This window comes from Stenella coeruleoalba (genome assembly GCF_951394435.1).
Source record: "Stenella coeruleoalba genome assembly, chromosome: 15".
Taxonomy (NCBI): Eukaryota; Metazoa; Chordata; class Mammalia; order Artiodactyla; family Delphinidae; genus Stenella; species Stenella coeruleoalba.
Window position 1 is genome coordinate 40,269,687 of NC_137161.1, and position 19,436 is coordinate 40,289,122.

The 19,436-nt window shown below is 36.9% G+C and overlaps 1 protein-coding gene across 2 annotated transcripts in view; it reads right to left on the reverse strand.

The window, feature by feature from the left end:
• Positions 1-783: 783 nt before the first annotated feature.
• Positions 784-19,436, reverse strand: part of ESF1 (ESF1 nucleolar pre-rRNA processing protein homolog) — a 59,033-nt gene continuing 40,380 nt past the window's right edge. For both annotated transcript variants that reach the window (XM_079899096.1, XM_079899097.1), the window contains exons 10-14: positions 16,240-16,361; positions 13,609-13,696; positions 6,465-6,547; positions 4,510-4,656; positions 784-2,440 (exon numbers count right to left, since the gene is read on the reverse strand). In XM_079899096.1, coding sequence (XP_079755222.1) covers positions 2,147-2,440; positions 4,510-4,656; positions 6,465-6,547; positions 13,609-13,696; positions 16,240-16,361 — 734 coding nt within the window. In that variant the 3' untranslated portion in view covers positions 784-2,146. The remainder of the gene's footprint in view (positions 2,441-4,509; positions 4,657-6,464; positions 6,548-13,608; positions 13,697-16,239; positions 16,362-19,436) is intronic.

Genomic DNA, 19,436 nt, shown 5'->3' on the forward strand with positions numbered 1-19,436 from the left:
CGTTGGTTGTGGATGAAGCAGTTTTGCAAACCTGGAATTAAATCCCCTTGGCCATGGTGTATAATTCTTTTTATACATTGTCAGATTCAATTTGTTAATATTTTGTTGAGGTTTTTTATGCCTAAGTTTGTGAGACATTAATTCTCCAGAAGCAATCTCATTTCTATATATTAACAATAAATACCAGTCTGTAGGTTTTCTTTACTTGTACTGTCTTCATCCGGTTTTGGTATCAAGAATACCAACAACAACAAACAATCCAAATAAATGTGACCTTAAGAGTCACCCAAACTACCCTCACATTGTTTGTTGAATTATGGCAGTGGCCATATTTTTATCCTGAGTTTTACTACCAGCAATTATTGTATTTATTGAGAACCTAACATTCTTGGTGTATTATGTTTATTTAATGCAGTACCTGATAATGCAATTCTCATTTTTTTTCCTACTTAAAAAATATCAATTCCTTGAGAAAAGGAGCCAGGGCTGTGCAAGGCTTATATGCTCAATTTATTTGTTATAACCAATCATGTGCCTGACTAGTAAAATGAGATTTACAATTAAATACAGTGACTTAACAACAAAGGGCTCAAAAATGAAAATCCAAACCAAACCAAACCAATTAAAAAACCAAAAGAGTAAGTTTCACAGGAATCTTAAAATCAAACTGAGTAATCCCCACACTGTGATTAAAGTTTAAAGTCTTTTTCCTTGCATGAAAATGAAATATGAATAATTACACAATTATAGACTATATTCAAAAATATATTAAGATTCATGATCTTCTAGTGATGAGTACACAAATACTGCTTTATTTGGCTGAATTATCTAACAATGTTATTAGCACTTTATGATAAGAACACGTAAGAGGGAAGAGATGGGAACATATGTATAACTGATTCACTTTGTTATAAAGCGGAAACTAACACACCATTGTAAAGCAATTATACTCCAATAAAGATGTTTAAAAAAAAAAAAACATCCCCCACACGATACTCTGCATTTTTCTGTTATTATGAGCAATTTTAGATATCCTCTTTTTTCCTTCCCCTTCCATAGACTGTTCATATGCCCTTATTATCTTAATATCATTCTGAGTCTTACATCCTTTTATTCTTGAAAATATACTACGTTGGCAGGCTTGAATTTTTGTACCAATAATGTTAAGTTTACTATTAACCACAAACCTGGCCAAATGCCTACTGCCTTTCAGAAGCTACCATATTTATCATTCATTCCAAGTGACTATTTTGGTTTTTATTTTCACTTATTTATACAGCACACCTAATTCTTCTAAGTGGTCAGTTAATAGTTTACAAAACCTAGACCAGATGAAATCCAGGAGTATTAAGGCTTTGAAGGTGTGTTTTAATTTAATTTTAAAAAGAATTAAGATTCCTTAAACTCTATAGCAGCATACCCATCCTTCCAAGCATTCCAAAACTCTGAAGGGCAGACAGAATTTTCTGTTACTACAAACATAAAAATCATTGCAGAGCTCACGAACATTTCAAATTATGAACAATGCAGACCTGGAACTGCCTTTCCATGGAGTTGTCCTCTTAAAGAGTTAGTTTTTCAGATATTTTTCTAGAGAGTAGTTTACTGGAGGTGAATAAAATGAATTCAGTGCTATACAAAATAGTAAAAATTTTTATTTACAAATTAATAAACTATAATAAACATGACCAAACAACAAAGAAAGTTATTGGCTTCTATTCATTATGGCTAGAAATATAAATTATTTAAACAAGTATCTAAATCTGCCTCCTGCTTCCAGATAAATTAATGTATTGCATATACATATTTTCAAGTTGTTCCTAACTCTTATTCAGACTTAAGACTTGGTCACTCCTCTATTTTTTACATAGAATTATAAACAGTCTTTAAAAAAAGCTAGCAGAGTAATAAATATAAAAATTTTATACATCCTATAATCTGAATTATGATTAATCTGTGGAAATACACAGTACAAATCTATCAATCACACACAATTAGGTCTAACTGTTATATACAGAAAATAAATTTTACAACAGTCAGTTTTTACTCATATTCTTAAAAGGTATAGCACTATTCCCAATAAGTATTCCTTCCATCACTTCTGTATACTTTATACATTCTCAAACCAAAAAGAAACAACATACACCTATTTGACTTTTTGCTTTTTTCTTGCTTGAAACTGCTCTGTTTTGTTTTTTACAGATTTAATCAACATTGACAAGGCAGGATCAATGGATCTCTTGTGTGATTCCTTCTGAATTTCACTCTCTTTTTTCTTTATTGCCTGAGTAAGTTCTTGTTCTTTTTGTTCTCTCTGACGGGCTTTCTCCTCAAGGATTTTTTCCATAGCTTTTGTTTTCTTGAAATTAGGATCTGAAGGATCCAAATTGAACAAGTGGGAAGTATACATTGCCTGAAACCGTGCATCCTTAACATTGACCTGCAAATCCAAAAGGAAAACATAAATAAATAAAATTAGCAAACCAAAAGGCCCAGAAATGGGACCAAATTTCGAAAGTAAGTGAGTTGATTATATAAAATACAAACGTGGGCGTTTTGCATTGATTCATTAGAAAACTGTTCTCCCACAGATCTTCAATGGAGTTTTTGTTTGTTTGTTTGTTTGTTTTTTTGCGGTACGCGGGCCTCTCACTGTTGTGGCCTCTCCCGTTGCGGAGCACAGGCTCCGGATGCGCAGGCTCAGCGGCCATGGTTCACAGGCCCAGCCGCTCCTCGGCATGTGGGATCTTCCCGGACCGGGGCACGAACCCATGTCCCCTGCATCGGCAGGCAGACTCTCAACCACAGCGCCACCAGAGAAGCCCTTCAAGGGAGTTTTAAGGTTTATTCCTGAACCGCAATGTGCAGGGCACACTGTTTTTCATCACACAACGACAATATCCTTGAAAGGGAACTATCCTAGTTTATGTATACAATGGCCTGGAACGACACCAGCCACTTAGACCGAGCGTCTGGAGGAGGGGAATGACCCCTGGAGTAGGCAGGCTCCTCCACGCTTACAGTGTGAAACCTCTTTCTGGCTGGGATAATTAAGCCGATAATTAAGCCAATGGTATCTCCTGCTGGAGTTTTGTGCAGTCATTGCATTCTGAGTACATTAAACTTTTTTTCAACCTTCGTGCTAAAATGAGCAGCTACTGAGGGCAATTCATACAGCAAAAGATTTAAAGATTAAAATGGGAAAGATGGCACCCCTGAGACCAAGATCCGGTCAGATACAAGCCCCGAATTTATCCTTTATCTTTCTACAAGAACACTGTGGTCCTACATGTTAAGAGTGTACCCTTAACTCCAGCCAGGTCTTCAAGTATTGCCAGGCACAGGGGTGACCAGCCAGAAAGGGAGCATGACTCACTGCCACCCATCATTCCCATGCGAAAAATGAGTCCACCCGGAGATGGACTGTAGAGTTACTTAGTTATAGTAAGGACAACAGACGTGATACCACCACCACCACCACCACGACACTCATGAAAAATGTTTTTATGCATGATGATTAGTGTGTGGAGACAGTTCTCAAAATAGAAGATCTGACTACAAATCATTCTTTGTTTTTAACTTTTCATAAGAAAATCAATTCACCAAAAAGTTCAGTGGAACAGTACACACATGGAGCTGACTTAACAGAAACCGGAGCTACACAGTGGTTTCAAAGTCCCTCTCCACGCTACTTAGAAGTTATCTGTACGCCCCTCTCAATTCTCTAAACAACTTCAAAATCTCTCCCATCTTCTTCTGGGTCTATTCTTCCATGCTAATGGATGGAAGTCATCAAATAGTTCCTGACAGCTGTTGTAGGTTTTCTGTACAGGGTTCAAACTCATGCATGGGGACTGTGTGGTCACTAGAAATATGTACTTAGCAAAAAGAGGGAAAAGAGGGAGCAACGGAAACAAGAAACAAAGCAATTAAAAAAGCATGGCCTACTGCACTGGCCTTTGCACACAGAATGTGACGCAATGTGACGTGAACCTGCTATTTCTCAGTCAGGCTTAATGATGCAGAACTTTCCCAGTGTGAGCATCACAGTGCATGTGATTCTAACACTAAAAGCTACATATTTTGGTGCAACATGGCTACCAAAATAGAAGCCAACTACATCACCTGGTGCTCAACCAAAGAGACACCCCATGGATGAACTGGCTGTGTTGGGCTGAAAGATGGTAGCTTTGGCTCCATGCTCAATTTTTTTTTTTTTTTTTTTTTTTTTTTTGCGGTACGCAGGCCTCTCACTGCTGTGGCCTCTCCCGTTGGGGAGCACAGGCTCCGGACGCACAGGCTCAATGGCCATGGCTCACGGGCCCAGCCGCTCCGCGGCATGTGGGATCTTCCTGGACCGGGGCACGAACCCGTGTCCCCTGCATCGGCAGGCGGACTCTCAACCACTGCGCCACCAGGGAAGCCCTAAGACGCTCAATTTTTATCTCCAGAGCTGACTTTAGATATAACACCAGCTTTAAGAAGATAATGACTATTGTCCCTGGTTACCTCAAAGTCATCCTCCAATAATTCCTTCTTCTTCATAAGCTGTTTTTTCTTCTTTTTGCTCAGATTCTGGTGCTCCACAATCTTGTTATAATTGAAGTGTTTCTTGCTCTCTTCCTCCTCATCCATCACAAGCAAAGCCATTTCAGCCTGTGGAGAGAAAAAAGAGTTCAAATATACAACAGTGCTTTTCTTTCCCTAAACAGGAGTATAGGGCACAGATATCCCCCCAGGAAAGGAGAACCGAGCCACCAATGCTCCGGGATAACACTTGTCATCCGTAAACTGATTGTGGATTACCAGAATTCAAAACGAAACCCAGAGATCTCTGTACAGTAATGGGTATAATTTTTAGAAGCAACATCACTGACAGCAGGAAGCTTTATCTAAAATCCAGACCATATTTCACCTAGTGTAACTGGTAGTAGGCTGTAGAAATAAGAGTTCTCAAGTCTCCCAAATAAAAATTTCTCATTTTCAGTTTGTTCTTTTTAAGCAGACACTAAATCTAGCAAACATGTAGTATTTTGTGATACAAACTAGACTTTCCAAACATGCTTTAGGAACAAGGAATTCCTTTTTTCTTTTGCTTTTTTTTGGCCTTTACTTCTTCAATGTTGACACATTTCTATGAAGGCAGGATCTTAATATTTGCTTCTGTAAACTAATATAATGCTTGTTTCTACTAAATAGGTATTTTCTACTGACCATGGGATTAAATGTAAACCTTCAAGAATCAAGTAAACAACCATGTACACTAGAGAAAATACAGAGTGTGCTATGAGATTCCTGTGAATCTTCCTCCATTACCACTTTAGACTGCTTTAATTATGTCTCCCTTCCACCACCAGTACCCGCAGTTGGCTTTCTTTTTAGAGCCATTTTCTACAAAAGAAAGGTTTTCTTTTGCTCCTTAACTCTGTGAACATTACTGCACATGCAGTAAAACATGCATTAAGATGCAGAGTTTAGGTGACCAGTCAGACTCCCTTCTAGACAGTGCTATGAACATCAGTCTTGTGAACACTGTTGACTCCAATTCCTGTCTCAGAAAAAATACATATTACTCTGTGCCATGGATCTTTGGAGGCACTGAAGCATAAAGTTCACTACACTTCCAAGAAAGACTAATTTTGTACACTAAATTTATGTTATTTTCAATAATAAAAAGAGAGAAATGAGCATTGAACAAGCCATAAAGCAAACCCTGTATTACAGGGTTTAAAACATGGCATTATTATTTTAAGGTTTTAATAGTACTATTTTTTTTTGTCTCAGTTATAGTGAGACCAAATTAAAACTTGAATTAAATTATTGAATTAAAACTTATGGCATTATTATTTTAAGGTTTTTATAGTACTATGTTTTTTTGGTCTCAGTTATAGTAAGGGTTTTGAATTAAATTGAATTAAAACTTATGGCATTATTATTTTAAGGTTTTAATAGTACTGTATTTTTTTTTGGTCTCAGTTATAGTAAGGGTTTTTAATAATAAGATATTTTCCTCTTAATCACAAAGGGACATGCCTTGGGTTTGAGGTAAATTTTACCTTTGTACTAGCTGGATACTAGTTGGAGAAATTTGGTAAAAAGATGACATTTAAAAACTATGCTTGGGACTTCCCTGGTGGTGCAGTGGTTGGGAGTCCACCTGCCGACGCAGGCGACGCGGGTTCGTGCCCCCGTCCGGGAGGATCCCACGTGCCGCGGAGCAGCTGGGCCTGTAAGCCATGGCCACTGAGCCTGCGTGTCCGGAGCCTGTGCTCCGCAATGGGAGAGGACTGTGTACCGCAAAAAACAAAAACAAAAAAAACTATGCTGCTGAAATTCTTATTTATAAATTCGTAACTAAAATAAGTTTTTTTTTTTTATTAGGGATACTGGAAACACATGGATAACTCCACTTGAACTGTACATATCAATTATCCACTAAGCATGTAACCATGACCATGTCTTACCTTTTGTCTTTCTAGTTCAGCTTGTTCCTCTGGAGATGTGCCATCTTTTGCAGATTTTGTTGATTTCTTCTTTTCTTTTATACCTGGCACAACAAACCAACATAGGAGGGTTAAAAATTATAAGACTATCACAGCAACAATCTGTTTATACTATTTTATTTTAAAAATTTTGTTTATAACAAAAATGCAAGGTATCTATCAATAAATATATAGAAACTAAAGAAAGTAAAAAAATATTACTTAGATGACTATGGGTATGAATGGAATAATAATAGTCTGGAGGGGATAAGTAAATATTACAAAGAAAGAATTTCTTCTGAAAGTAATGTATAATTATATATACATCAGCTAAAAAAGAAAAATCATAAGATCATTTCAACAGATACAGAATAAGTACTTGATAAAATTCAACATCCACTCATGACAAAATATATACATTTAATAAAATTCTATTCAAGGAAATCTTTACAAAGATTAACAAGATAGATTTGATATACATGTAATACAGTGTGCTGAACTGTACTACAAAGTGAAAATAAAAACACTGTACTACATAATGAGAAAAATAGAACAGTTGGCTTAGTATGTAATAAAATGTAGCATCATACATCACTGGAAAAAGAAAGGATTATTCAATAACTGGTGCTAGGCAATTTGTTTTATTCTGCAAAAAAAAAATATGAGCTATAGATGCATCGCATAATTTACAGGAAAATAAAATGCAGATGTATTAAAGAGTTAAACATTAGGAAAAAAAACCCTATGAGAAAATACAAGGGAACAGCTACCTGATCTTAAATAGAAGGAATGTTTTCTTAGTGTAAGAATAATAGGAGAAATCACAAAGGGAAAAAAAACAAAACACAGGTAATTTTAATATATAAACTCTTAAAACTCATCAGCAAAATGAAAAATTCATCTCTATAATGACAATTTGACGATAACTACCTGTAAGTAAAAGTTTAACAAAACTCTTTCTCTTTCTCTAAAGATAAATTTGATCTTTGTTTAACTTTCTGGTTCTATTATTATTAAACAAAATTACTCATGGGAAAGCTGGCTCCTGAGTAGAAAACTGACTATATTTTCAGGCACTCAGGGACTTCTGGAGAACACAAGGTGTTAGATGAGGCAGTAACACACGCAGTTAAGGGCACTTGACTCAGGAGCAGCTGGCCTGGGTTTAAATTCTGGCTCAACTACATTCTAGCTGCAGCAGTTTGTGCTTGTGTCCTTATCTGTAAAGTGGGGATTATAATACTTGCACCTACCTCCTAGGGTTATTGTGATGACTAAATACACTAAAAAATGTTAAGAGCTTAATGTCTGGCACATGGTGCTATAAACTGCTTGCTATCACTGTTATAATAGTCTGACTATACATATATAAGGTATCTTGGGTTCCTTGGTGATCAAGCAGATGCTTTGAGTTTTCTTCCTTTTTTTGTCTGTTGGGAGGGGTTCAGGGAGAATTGGTGTCCAAGTATGAAGAACTACTCTGAAGAGTAAGAAGGTTCAGAATCCACAAAGACATGTTCTGTTACTCTCGAATGTTATTACACAATCTCAGCCTTCTCTGAGCTGCTGGACACTGTCTTATTTGGATAAGTTGAGTTCTCTCCTTCCAAATGCAGAGAAACCAGTGGTCTCTAAAGTATTAACAACAATTAATGCTTCTACAGCACTTACTAGGCACCAGAAAGTACTGCTGTTTTATTCCATTTTATACAGGAACTGCTTTAGTCCTCACAACAATGCTATGAGGTAGATTCTGTTATTTATTACAATCTTCACACTGTGGGTGAGGAAACTGAAACACAGAGAGGTTAAGCAATTTGTCTCAAGGTGAGTAAGTAAAGGAACCATGATTCAAACCCGAGCACTCCAGCTCAGGCTCTCTGTTAATCACCCATACTTCACCCCTTCGCTACCAAATGTCATTCTCCCTGGAAGAGCCATTTCCATTTAAAATGCATTTTGTTGTAAAATAATAAAGTAAAATTCACAGAACATATAATGATGGCTGAACAACCGCAGCTAATGGGGGATAACAGGAAGTAGAGAGAAGCTTTAGAAGCTGCTCCACGTGCACTAGCCCTGCTGCACTAAGGCAGCCCTGCCTAGCTGAGAGAACACACCTGCACATAAGTGTGGCCTCGTTCACCCCTCACTGCTACCAAGGCGTCTGTCTGCACTTTTAAGAAGAAATATCATTATATGTAGCCCTTCCCCTAAGTGAGATAGTGCTCCTATCTCAAATGTTTTTCAGGGAATGATGTATCTGCTTTAAGATTATAACCTTTTCTCTGTTGTAAGTACGTGCACGTATTTATACATATAAATATCATCAAGGGTCCATTTTCTTAGGGTCTGACTCCCACACCCTAAGTTTACCTCTGCTCTCTTAAGGCAATAGCTCCTTTTGAAGTGAATGGACAAGTGACACATGCAGAAGATCATTCTGTGGCAGGGGAAAAAAATCAGGCTGTATATGATTAATACATAAAGGAGATAAAGATCTTCACATACAGCTGTGGGAAATAATTTCAAAGAGCCCACAATGAACTGTTCCGGATTTTATAACAACCTGGTGAAAAGCCATAAAAATAAACTTGAAAGGAAGACTGCAGCAAGAGAGGAAAAAAATCTCCAAGATGGTCAGGGCTAAAAATGATATCCAATTTTAGTGTGATGAAAATTTCTTTGCTCATGAAGAATTTACTGTGTGCTACATTGAACTGTTTAGTCAGAAGATAAATAATGTGTAGAGACCCTTTCTGCACTGTTAACAAGATCATATTAGGTGGGCATATCTTTATTTTTTTAAAAAAAGCATTTAAAAAAAAAAGGCATTTTCCCTTTGGAAAGCTTTCAGACCTAATTTAGTGAAGAGTACTAGGGAAATGAAAGTCCCTGTTCTGAAACGTTATCTTTATTTTTCAGTGAATCTTTTGGCAAGTAAGAGTCCACATCTCCTGGGACTGTGGCAAAAAGGACATATAGATGATTCTAATAAGCTGAATATTAACAGAGACTTGAAATTGGGTGTTAGGGTTTTATAGTTAAGAAAAAAAAATCTGGGCTTCCCTGGTGGCACAGTGGTTGAGAGTCCGCCTGCTGATGCAGGGGACACGGGTTCGTGCCCCGGTCCGGGAAGATCCCACATGTCGCGGAGCGGCTGCGCCCGTGAGCCATGGCCACTGAGCCTGCGTGTCCGGAGCCTGTGCTCCGCAACGGGAGAGGCCACAACAGTGAGAGGCCCGCGTACCGCAAAAAAAACCCCAAAAACTAAACAAGCCTTACTGAGGCCACTATCCCTTTAAGCAAAAAAAGGTAACAATACATCCATGGAAAAAGATGTGCTGCAAACAATTGATCTGTAAAAGGAGTAGCTGTTAAAGAAATTCCATTTTCCATTACTTGTAATGTCAGAGAATTGTTCCCATAAAAAAGTTCTTCCAGAGTGTTCAGTTGAGAGCTTCTTGTGAGAGAGCAGTTAAGAGAGTTCACTGGAGGGCAGACTGCTCTCCATACTGACCAGACAGGAGTGGTAAGCCCCCTAGCAATTTACTCTTTAGCAGCAAGTTCCTGCACCCAAGATCACTTGTCCATCATCAGATAATCTTCCTCTGGACCGAGGCATTCTGGCTTTGCTTGGAAAGCTAGCAAGTCCTTGTGTCCAGCTCTTATCCATATGGATCCTGGCTCTGGCTTTGGTCTTTACACAACGCACTTGTAGAGTTACAAAAAGTAAAAGGGAGCCATTAGGATTCAGGTTCTATCATCTACAACTGGCCCTTGTGCAATTCAACCACGTTTTCAGTTCACTCCTCTATAAAGTGGGCTAAAGTTTGGATTAGAGGACAGAATGCATATAAGAGCATTTGTAAACTGTAAAACTACATATGAGCAGTATACTGTAAGCACCCAGCATACTGGCTGAATGAATCAAATATGTGTGCCTTATTATTAGATTTTCATGGTGGTTTATCAAATATCTAAAGTTGTCAAGACAAAGGATACATTCTAATAGGGTATATTTAACATGTGATGTACTTTATTTCACTCCTACTTCTTCAAAAACAAAATCTTATCAAACAGTTTATGCAATTAGCACTAAGCAAATTTCTCCAATACTTCATTTCTACAAGAAAAAATAACTTTTAACTCATTCTAGAAATACATTTTCAAAACTCTCATCTAATACTGAGTTTGCAGTTTAAAAAAAAAATTATAGCAAATTTACAGTGTAGGGGGTAAAAACTTAAAAGGAAAAATTAGAAAAGATTTCTAGTACTCATATTGGCTCCTAACCCAAGCCAAACACCAGGTCTGGCATCAGTAACTGAACTCAATTTCTCCATATTTTGAAGAGCGTGTAAGTTTAGCTCTGGGATTGCCTAGGGCAAAGGTATCCTGGCTTAAAATGTCTCTGTCCTGCTCAACCATGGAGCTGAACTATACACCCTTCCAAACACTAATGCTTTTCCCTCCTATTTCACGGCGGTTCCTTCTGTTTCATAAACTTTCCCCCTACCTTCCAGGTAGTACCTTCTCCAGGAGGACAGAGTACCTTACGCAGCCTCCTGACTTCAGAGCCCAAACCTGCACCTCCCTCTCTTACCAATGCTTTCTACCCCTTGTTCCACGGTTTGAAATACTATTTAGAGGCTACCGATTCCTAAGTCGGAATCTAGGAGTTATGCTAAATGCCTTCCTTATCCAAATAAAAAGATCGGCAAGTCCACCTCCAAAATATATCTAGAATCCCATTTACTTTTCTCCTTCCAATTCCATTACCGTCATGCTGTCTAGACCAACCATCACCTCTAGACCTCTACAAAAGCCTGGTCTCTCAGCTCTCACCAATGCCTTTCTTCAATCTGTTCTCTTTGCAGGACCCACAGTAGTATGTTAAAATGCATACCACATCACGTCACATCCTTGCTTTAAGACCCTTCACCGGCTTCCCACTGTCAGTAAAATCCAAATTTGTCACCGTGACACAAGGCCCTGCAGGGTCAATCCTGTGTCCCAGCAGGGCTATACCAAACTGCCCCTCTAACCATGCTCCAGCCACACTGGTATCTTTCCATTTCTCTGACACCAGTTCTTTCTCACCTCATAGCTGTTCTACCCATTTTCCTCTCATTTGCAATGCTCTTCCCCCAACTCTCTCTGCCTGACTCCTTCTCATTCTGCAGGTCTCAGCTCAAACGTCACCATCTCAGAGAAGCCTGCTTTGCCGACCCTATATAAAGAAAGCTACTCTCCTTCTTCCTCCCAGTTATATGCTCTGTATTACCCTATTTATTAGTTCCTTTAAAACAGTGATCATATTTGCATAATATTCTTATTTGTTTACCTGTTTAGCATGTCTTCCCTAAAACTATAATCTACTTAAAGGATGTAACTTAGCTTCTATTATTAGTGCTGTATCTCTAGCCTAGCAGAGTGCTCGGCACCTGGTAGGCACTCAAAAATATTTATTGATAGAATGAATAAACATGTCAAGATACCATTTTTTAGTCCTAACTTTATCTAAAAAAAAAAAAAATTCACTCTTTTGTTTTTCTTTTTCCTTAAAGCCCTTAAGCCCAGATATAAATAATTATTCCTAGAAAGTATGCTGAAATCAAAAGTATATCGAAAGCAAGCAAACGTAATCTGCATTTTCCCTTGGAACTTTGGATACTAACTTTAGGGAAAACTATTCACAATTTAAATGTGCTGATTCCAAGAAACAAGCTACCCAAGCCACCAAGCTATTTAAATTACTCTTTGAATCCTACCCCGAGTTCTGCAGTTTGACCAGATTTCACATGCCAAATGAAGCACTTTGGAATGAGAACAAGGAAACTATAATGCTTCGCATTTCTCTGTTATAAACTTGGTTTCCTGAAATCGGAGGATAAGGCTAAAATCCATCATCTTCTAGAAATGACTGCTCAGGTATGATAAAAAGCAGAATATGCTAAGTTTCCATTTCCCTTTCCAATTCCTAAGAATCTCACATCCTATAATAGACTTTATTCATCTTGATCTCCTTTTCATCAATAGAATGTCAGTGATAAAAGGCTATAACAACCAAGAAATAATTTTGAGCAATTTTGACTTTCCTGCTGAGAACTATTCTGGCCCACTAGTCACAAGGGACAAGAAGCAGGGAAACTTCATAAAATCCTTCTCTTTACAATGCCAGCTTGGAGTTGCTCCAGCAACAAGCCTTTGGGGTTCATGTGTGTGGTATGCAGAGCAGGGGGAAGCAAAATGCATGAGAACAAATGGAAAATGCTTACAGTGGTCCTGCACTGACTTGTCCAAGTATGGCCTGAACCTTACCACACACTTTTATACACACACACAATTTATACATACCAAAAAGGTAAGAATGAAAGCATTCAGGAAAGAATGACTGGTGCATGCGCAATGGAAACAAAGCTCCCTGGATATAGGAAATCAGATACCTGATAGTTTAGGGATTCAAGGAAAAAGGGGAGGAAGCTGGCTTTCAGCTACAATGAATCTCATAATGAAGCAGAATAAATGAAAAGGGGATAAAATGAAACATAGATGCTTTTGTCTATTTGAGCCGAAAAGCTTTCATACTATGAATGAAACCCTGTTTCACACATGTAAATCATGTAAAAATTAAAAAAAATCATACACATATCCACAAATATATAAACAAATTTATTCCATGCTTTCAATTCTTCATAGTCTGTGCAAAGAGAGACGTAGAATGGATGTGTTATAATAAAGCAGTGAAGGCACTCAAAAATATGACTTCCTTTTTTTCCTCATCCTTTTATAGTCAATCTGTCTATAAGGATATTTCCCAGAAAGGCAATCTCCAGTAAACTGTTAAATTAATATTACCCAAAGTTTCCTATAATGAAATTATTTCTTGTATGTACAGGGGGCATGCTGACCCCTCCTGATCCGATCAATGGTTACATTCCATAGGACAAACTTGCTTATAAGCCACTAGGGAGCTATACAAATTCTAGGAATTTTATTTTTTATTTTTTTATTTTTTTAGTGAAACAAAGTGTTTATCAGAAGGAAAAAGAGTATGTGTGAATAGGCACACACAGGCGGACTTTAGATTCCAAGTGAAAACTACAAATATGGGCTGGCTTACCTATTTTTTTAGCTTCTTCGGCAAAGTATGGGTCATTCATATCAACATCAGAGGGAACTTCATCTTCACTGGCCTCTTCAGCAAGAGCCTTAAAGTTGAATATAAAAATACATACAGTTTATTATAAGGACCAAAATATACAAGCGTCAAGAAAAACCAAAAAAAAAAAAGAAAAAAGAAAAACCATACTTCTTTTAAATCAAGCAGTTCAATTTAAAATTAAAATAGTTTTTTAAATGGATCAGTTTATAAAATAACTCCTGAGTAACTCTTTTGTTTGTTCAACAAATACTTATGGAATACTTAGTAAATGCAGGAACTATGTAGGGCTTTTGAGAGAAATGAGTTATCAGATACATGGTTTTTGTCTTCAAAAATTTTACAATCTATTAAAAGAAGTTATAGACACATAAACAGACATATATATAGTAATAGTAATAGTAATTCAAGATAGGAAGTGCCAAAGAGACAAAAATAAAATACAGACATTCAAGGAGAAGAATACTTTGAGATGGGTGATCAGTGAAGAGAGGTGGCCTGCCTCATCTCTCACGAAACTAAGAAATGGCAGTGATTATCAATAGCTTGAAGTACTGCATTGTGGGTTATCTTTTAAATCATTAAAGCAATTCATCTGCTGGTTATTTAAAGAAAATGATAATGAACTTACCGTTCTCATCACCCAACTTCAACAATTACCTTGTTTTATCTATAATCCACTCATGAAAACTTTTGTGCTATTTTTAAGCACATCTGTTGGTTACATTTTCCCTAATCAAATCTGAACAGTTTACTAAATTAGTATATTTAAATTTTAAAAATCAAGTCTATAAAATACACAGAACATATGCAAACTGAGATCAGACTAACCAGATTGAGTTTATCCCCAGGAATCTAAAACATGAGTCGTTTCAACAAAAACATTTAGAATGCACATTGCTAAACATCATCCTACATGCTGAAGAAGACCCACCAAGCTCTAAAAAATATTCATTTTGATATTACTATCCTTTTAAGAACAAGGGCTTCTAAGAACTTTTTCACCAAACTATTATAACCAATTCATCAGTAATATGATGTTTCTAACAAAGATTATGAAATACTTATATAGCTAACCACATATTTATTCACATTTTTTAAACTGTTTTTTAGATCTAAATTATAGTATATCAACTATGGCGTATAAACATATTCATTTCTTTAGTAATAATTTCTCAATATCAAATTGAAGTCACGAAGAGGAAAAGGGGAAAAAGTATTTTTAACTTGAATTCTTGAAACTCTTCTATATGTGAAGAACCTGGGGAGGTGGAAGAGATCTGCTGGAATCACCAAGTCCAGTATAGAGCTGAGTCTAGAACAAACTGGGCACTCAACTGATGTATTTTTGATATTATTGATAAAATGAGTCCAGTCTAAGCCCAATGAAGGGAAAGCGTTAAAGCAGAAGATAATCTCAAAGCACCAAATGAAAATCAAAGACAATAGCTGCTAAAGATCTCAGAAAAGAATGACTACTTTATTGACCCCATAAAGACTCATTTGTAAGTCTTCCAATAAACTGATGGCTTAATAACTTGTGGAATTATTCCACTTAAAAGATATTTTACTGCCTGAGAGAGGCAGCATATCAATGGGGGCAGGGCTCTTACCTCATTTCCTCATTTTACTATCCATTTCCAAAAACACTGAGTATAACAGGAGTTCAAAACTCACTCCATTGCATCATTCAATTTTGTAGCCCTCTTTCAATATTGCAGCTCTTGTACCAAAAGCACAAGCTTACATCATACGGAGAGAAACAACACAATACAGTAGCAAGAGCACTGGAGCAAGAGATCTGGTTTCTGGTCTCAGCTTGGCCATTAACAAGCTGTGTATCCTCAGACGAATCACTTAATTTTCTACAACTATAAAACGTCAGGGTTGGACGAAAACTAATCATTTAAGATTCCTAAAAGTTGTAAAATTCTGTGATTAGTGATACCATCTTAAGACAATAAATGCATTGCTAGAATGCTGCATTTCGTTGACAAGATAGAGTACTCTTATTGGCAAAAACCCTAAGTGGTCTCTGCTATTACTAAGGACTCTAACTCTGGAAAGATGTTATCCCTGAATGATAGGAGTCAAATCAGATTTTTCACAGACAACATATTAGCACAGAGAAAATATCTCTGATAAAGGAATCTAATGACAATATGATGTTAAAAGATCTATACAATAAAATAATACTGAAAAGTGAAAAACGCAGCTTGAGAAACGGAAATACAAAGAAAAAATTTCATTCATGTTGAAAATTTCTCTATGTATACATCCTCAAGTAAAAATGTCTGTATGTACCTCTCTTCCTCAAAAACACAGAATAGAATCAAACTGTCTTACATCTAGAAATCGACTAAACTATGCATTTATTTAGGTAGCACATAAATGTAAAATATTAGAGCAAGGCAGTTAGGTTAAATGATACAGGCTTCGTGTATCATTATGCAGCCTTGCAGAAAACACTTCACCCACTGCAGTGAGTGGTCACATTATGAGATACTAGATGCCAAGCACCTGGTACCTTCTGATACTTAGTGGCTGCTCAATAATTATTCGGAATTATTCAGTCATGATTATCACTGATACCTTTTGTTTCTTTTTCAGTCTTTTTTTCTCTTTCTTCTTCTCTAAAAATTGTTCCCATGGGGTCAGTTTATCCTTTCCTTCCAATTTGTTTTTGACCATCTCTTCTGCACTTTCTTTAAGGCCTAAGAGAAAACACAGATAAGTTAGTTTAAAAGCTTCATTCACTGAAAAATGCAATTTACCAAAAAGGTTAATTTACATGTATTTACTAGAGTAACAAGATAAAATGCAACACTACAATGTCTCAGAGTAATGTAGTATCAATCTATATCAAAGCTATTTCCCAACAACAAATGACAATAAACCTAACCAAACTGAAATGAACAAACCAACTCAGCAAATAAATATATGGTCAAGCTACTAAAGAAAACTCCTTTATTTAAGCTCAAAATTCACTTCTCTGTACTTAATTGAATTGCTTGAGACACTAAGAAAAATTCTGGAACAAAATCTTCTCAGGATATGACTACTAATTAATCTTGGGTAACAAAAGGTAAGTGGTCTTTAACATAATTATTTCTACTTGCTTCTTTGCCCAAGTAAAAGACTGTATTCCCTGGAAACTACAAGTGACTAACAAAAATTGATTAGTAAGGCAATCCCTGTTGAAATGCCCCAGGAAGAAAGAATTCCTGTAATTTCTCCTCAAGAACTCACTCTGTGAATCCACAACTTTAAGATCAAAAGGAGTATCAAGTTCAGATTCCACCTTGTATGTTTAAGTTCTTTCAATGATGTTATTCTATCTTGTAGTTATCTCTCAAGGTCCTTGTTCATTATATTCTGCAGTTCCTGATTCATGTGTCTAGGTGGCTTATGAAACAACTAGAGTGGGGTGAGAAGAAAGAAAAGGCCCCAAGGCTCATCTATCAGTTCATGAAGACCTCATTACTGTCAAAGTAAAGGAAACGTGACCACTGTGTTATCCCCTTTGATAATACGGATGTTTGTTTTACTCTGTAGTGTTTTGGGGAGGTCATGGTTGGGTTTGGGGAGAGGGAGTTTTAACATTTAGAGGACACAAAATCCATTAAAAAATTAATGGAATGAATCTAGAGACAAGGTCAACCCAGATTATCTTTCCAGATACATTCTAAATTCTAAGAAAGTGAAAACCATCCTAAGGATATAATAATTCCCCTTTCCCCAGATGAGTATACTGAGACTGAGAACGTTCAGCAACTTGCCTAAGAACACACAACTAGGAAGCCATACAGCTACAATTTTAACTCCTAACTGTCCTCTATACTATTACCAGATACATGTGAAATGCTGGTTTGATATAAAATAAAGAAACGTATAGCCCACGAATAAAATCTAAAGTTTTGGGCCTCAGGTTCCTTATCTGCAAAATGAGGTTAGTCTGGATCAGAAGCATGCAAATCCCTCCTCCCGCATACACCTTTTTTCTCCTAAAAGAAAATATTTGGTAGAAGTCCAAATATACAAAACAGCTAAAAGTGGTGCTTTGGGTCCTGAGCCCCAAAGAATAGCAGAAACAGCTGGAACAGATGATCTATAAGGTCCCCTCTTTGGCTCTTAAGCCAAGACTTAATCTCTAAATTTCTGTAAGTTAAAAAAGTATTAAGGTATATGCATACTCAAGGTTATGTAGATTTGTTTTCATGACATACTGCTGGCATGCCTGATTTATGGGATACTCTCTTATTTACGGGATGCCAAATCAGAAACACAACTCTCAATTCAAAAACGTTTCTTATAAGAAAAACACAATCACTTTACTAAACAGTTTTCAGGAGAAATGTGAACTGTATAAAACATGTCCAGATCTCTGACTGAATCAACAGATACACAGCACCTTAGGAAATGTAAACTTGGATCCTCAATTGGGAGAAAGAAGCAAATCCTGACAAAACAAGTTGAGTTCGAACAGCAAAATAAAACAATTTATATATTATGCCTCTGGGTCAGCACACAGTCCAGTCTCAAATTCTAAATGCACAGTATTGTGTTATTAAATATGATGTTTAAATAATAATCCTTAAGGCATTCTAATTTCCTCATATATTAAGAAAGATTTTATTACTCCAAAATACTAAATTAAGTAATATATTTAGAGTGTTTTTTCCCCCCGCCAAAATGTATTCTCTGGTTAATTTTAATCCTTGAAACTTAAACTCTACTTCTATCTCGGCATAATGCTAAGAAAGGTGTTACTGTTTCTTTTAGGTGACTAGAACATTAGTTTAATGTGTCTCAATCTCTATGAACTACTCCACACGTGACTGGGTCTTGACATTTTTGGGGAATATGGATACCTTTAGAATTTGATAAAAACTATGGAATCTCTGGGACTTCCCTGGTGGTCCAGTGGTTAAGACCCCACGCTCCCAATGCGGGGGGCCAGGGTTTGATCCCTGGTCAGGGAACTAGATCCCGCATGCTGCAGCTAAGACCCAGTGCAGCCAAATGAATAAATAAATAATTTAAAAAGTAATAATAATAAAATGTAAAAAAAAAAACCCAAAAACCTATGGAATCTCTCTCTCAAACACTGTACTGGAAAAACTTGCATACAATGTTCAAAAGTTTATAAATCCTCAATGCTCATTTCTATGTAAGGATCCAAATGGCCTCAGGCAAACAGCATTACCAGGGCAACAGAGGTCTAGGAGAAGACGGGAGTCCATTTCCCACTATTTCAAAACTTATCACTGACATTTGTAGGTTCTACACCAGGGTTTCTCATTTCAGTACAACTGTCATTTTGGACCAGATAATTCTTTGTTGTGAAGGACTGTGCATTACAGAATGTTAAGCAATATATCTGGCCTCTCCACACTAGCTGCCAGTAGCCCCCAGTTATGAAAATAAAAAAATCTCTCCAGAATTGCCAAATGTCCTCTAGGGAGCAAAATCACCCCTAGTTGAGAACCACTGTCCTAGACAATGATTAGAAGTCATTTCTTTCCTTCCCTTTTTCCTCCCTTCCCCTTCCCTTCCCTTCCTTCATTTTTTTGTGAAGGAAGGTGCAGCATTTATTGCAGGTGCCAAACAAGGAGTCCAGGGTAGCTAATGCTCAAAAAGCCTGAACTCCCCAATGGGTTTCAGCAAAGCATTTTTAAAGGCAAGGTGAGCGAGAGGAATCCCAGGGTATGTGATCAGCTCGTGTACAATTCTCTGATTGGTTGATGGTGAGGTAACGGGGTACTGTCATAGGCATTAACATTATCAAT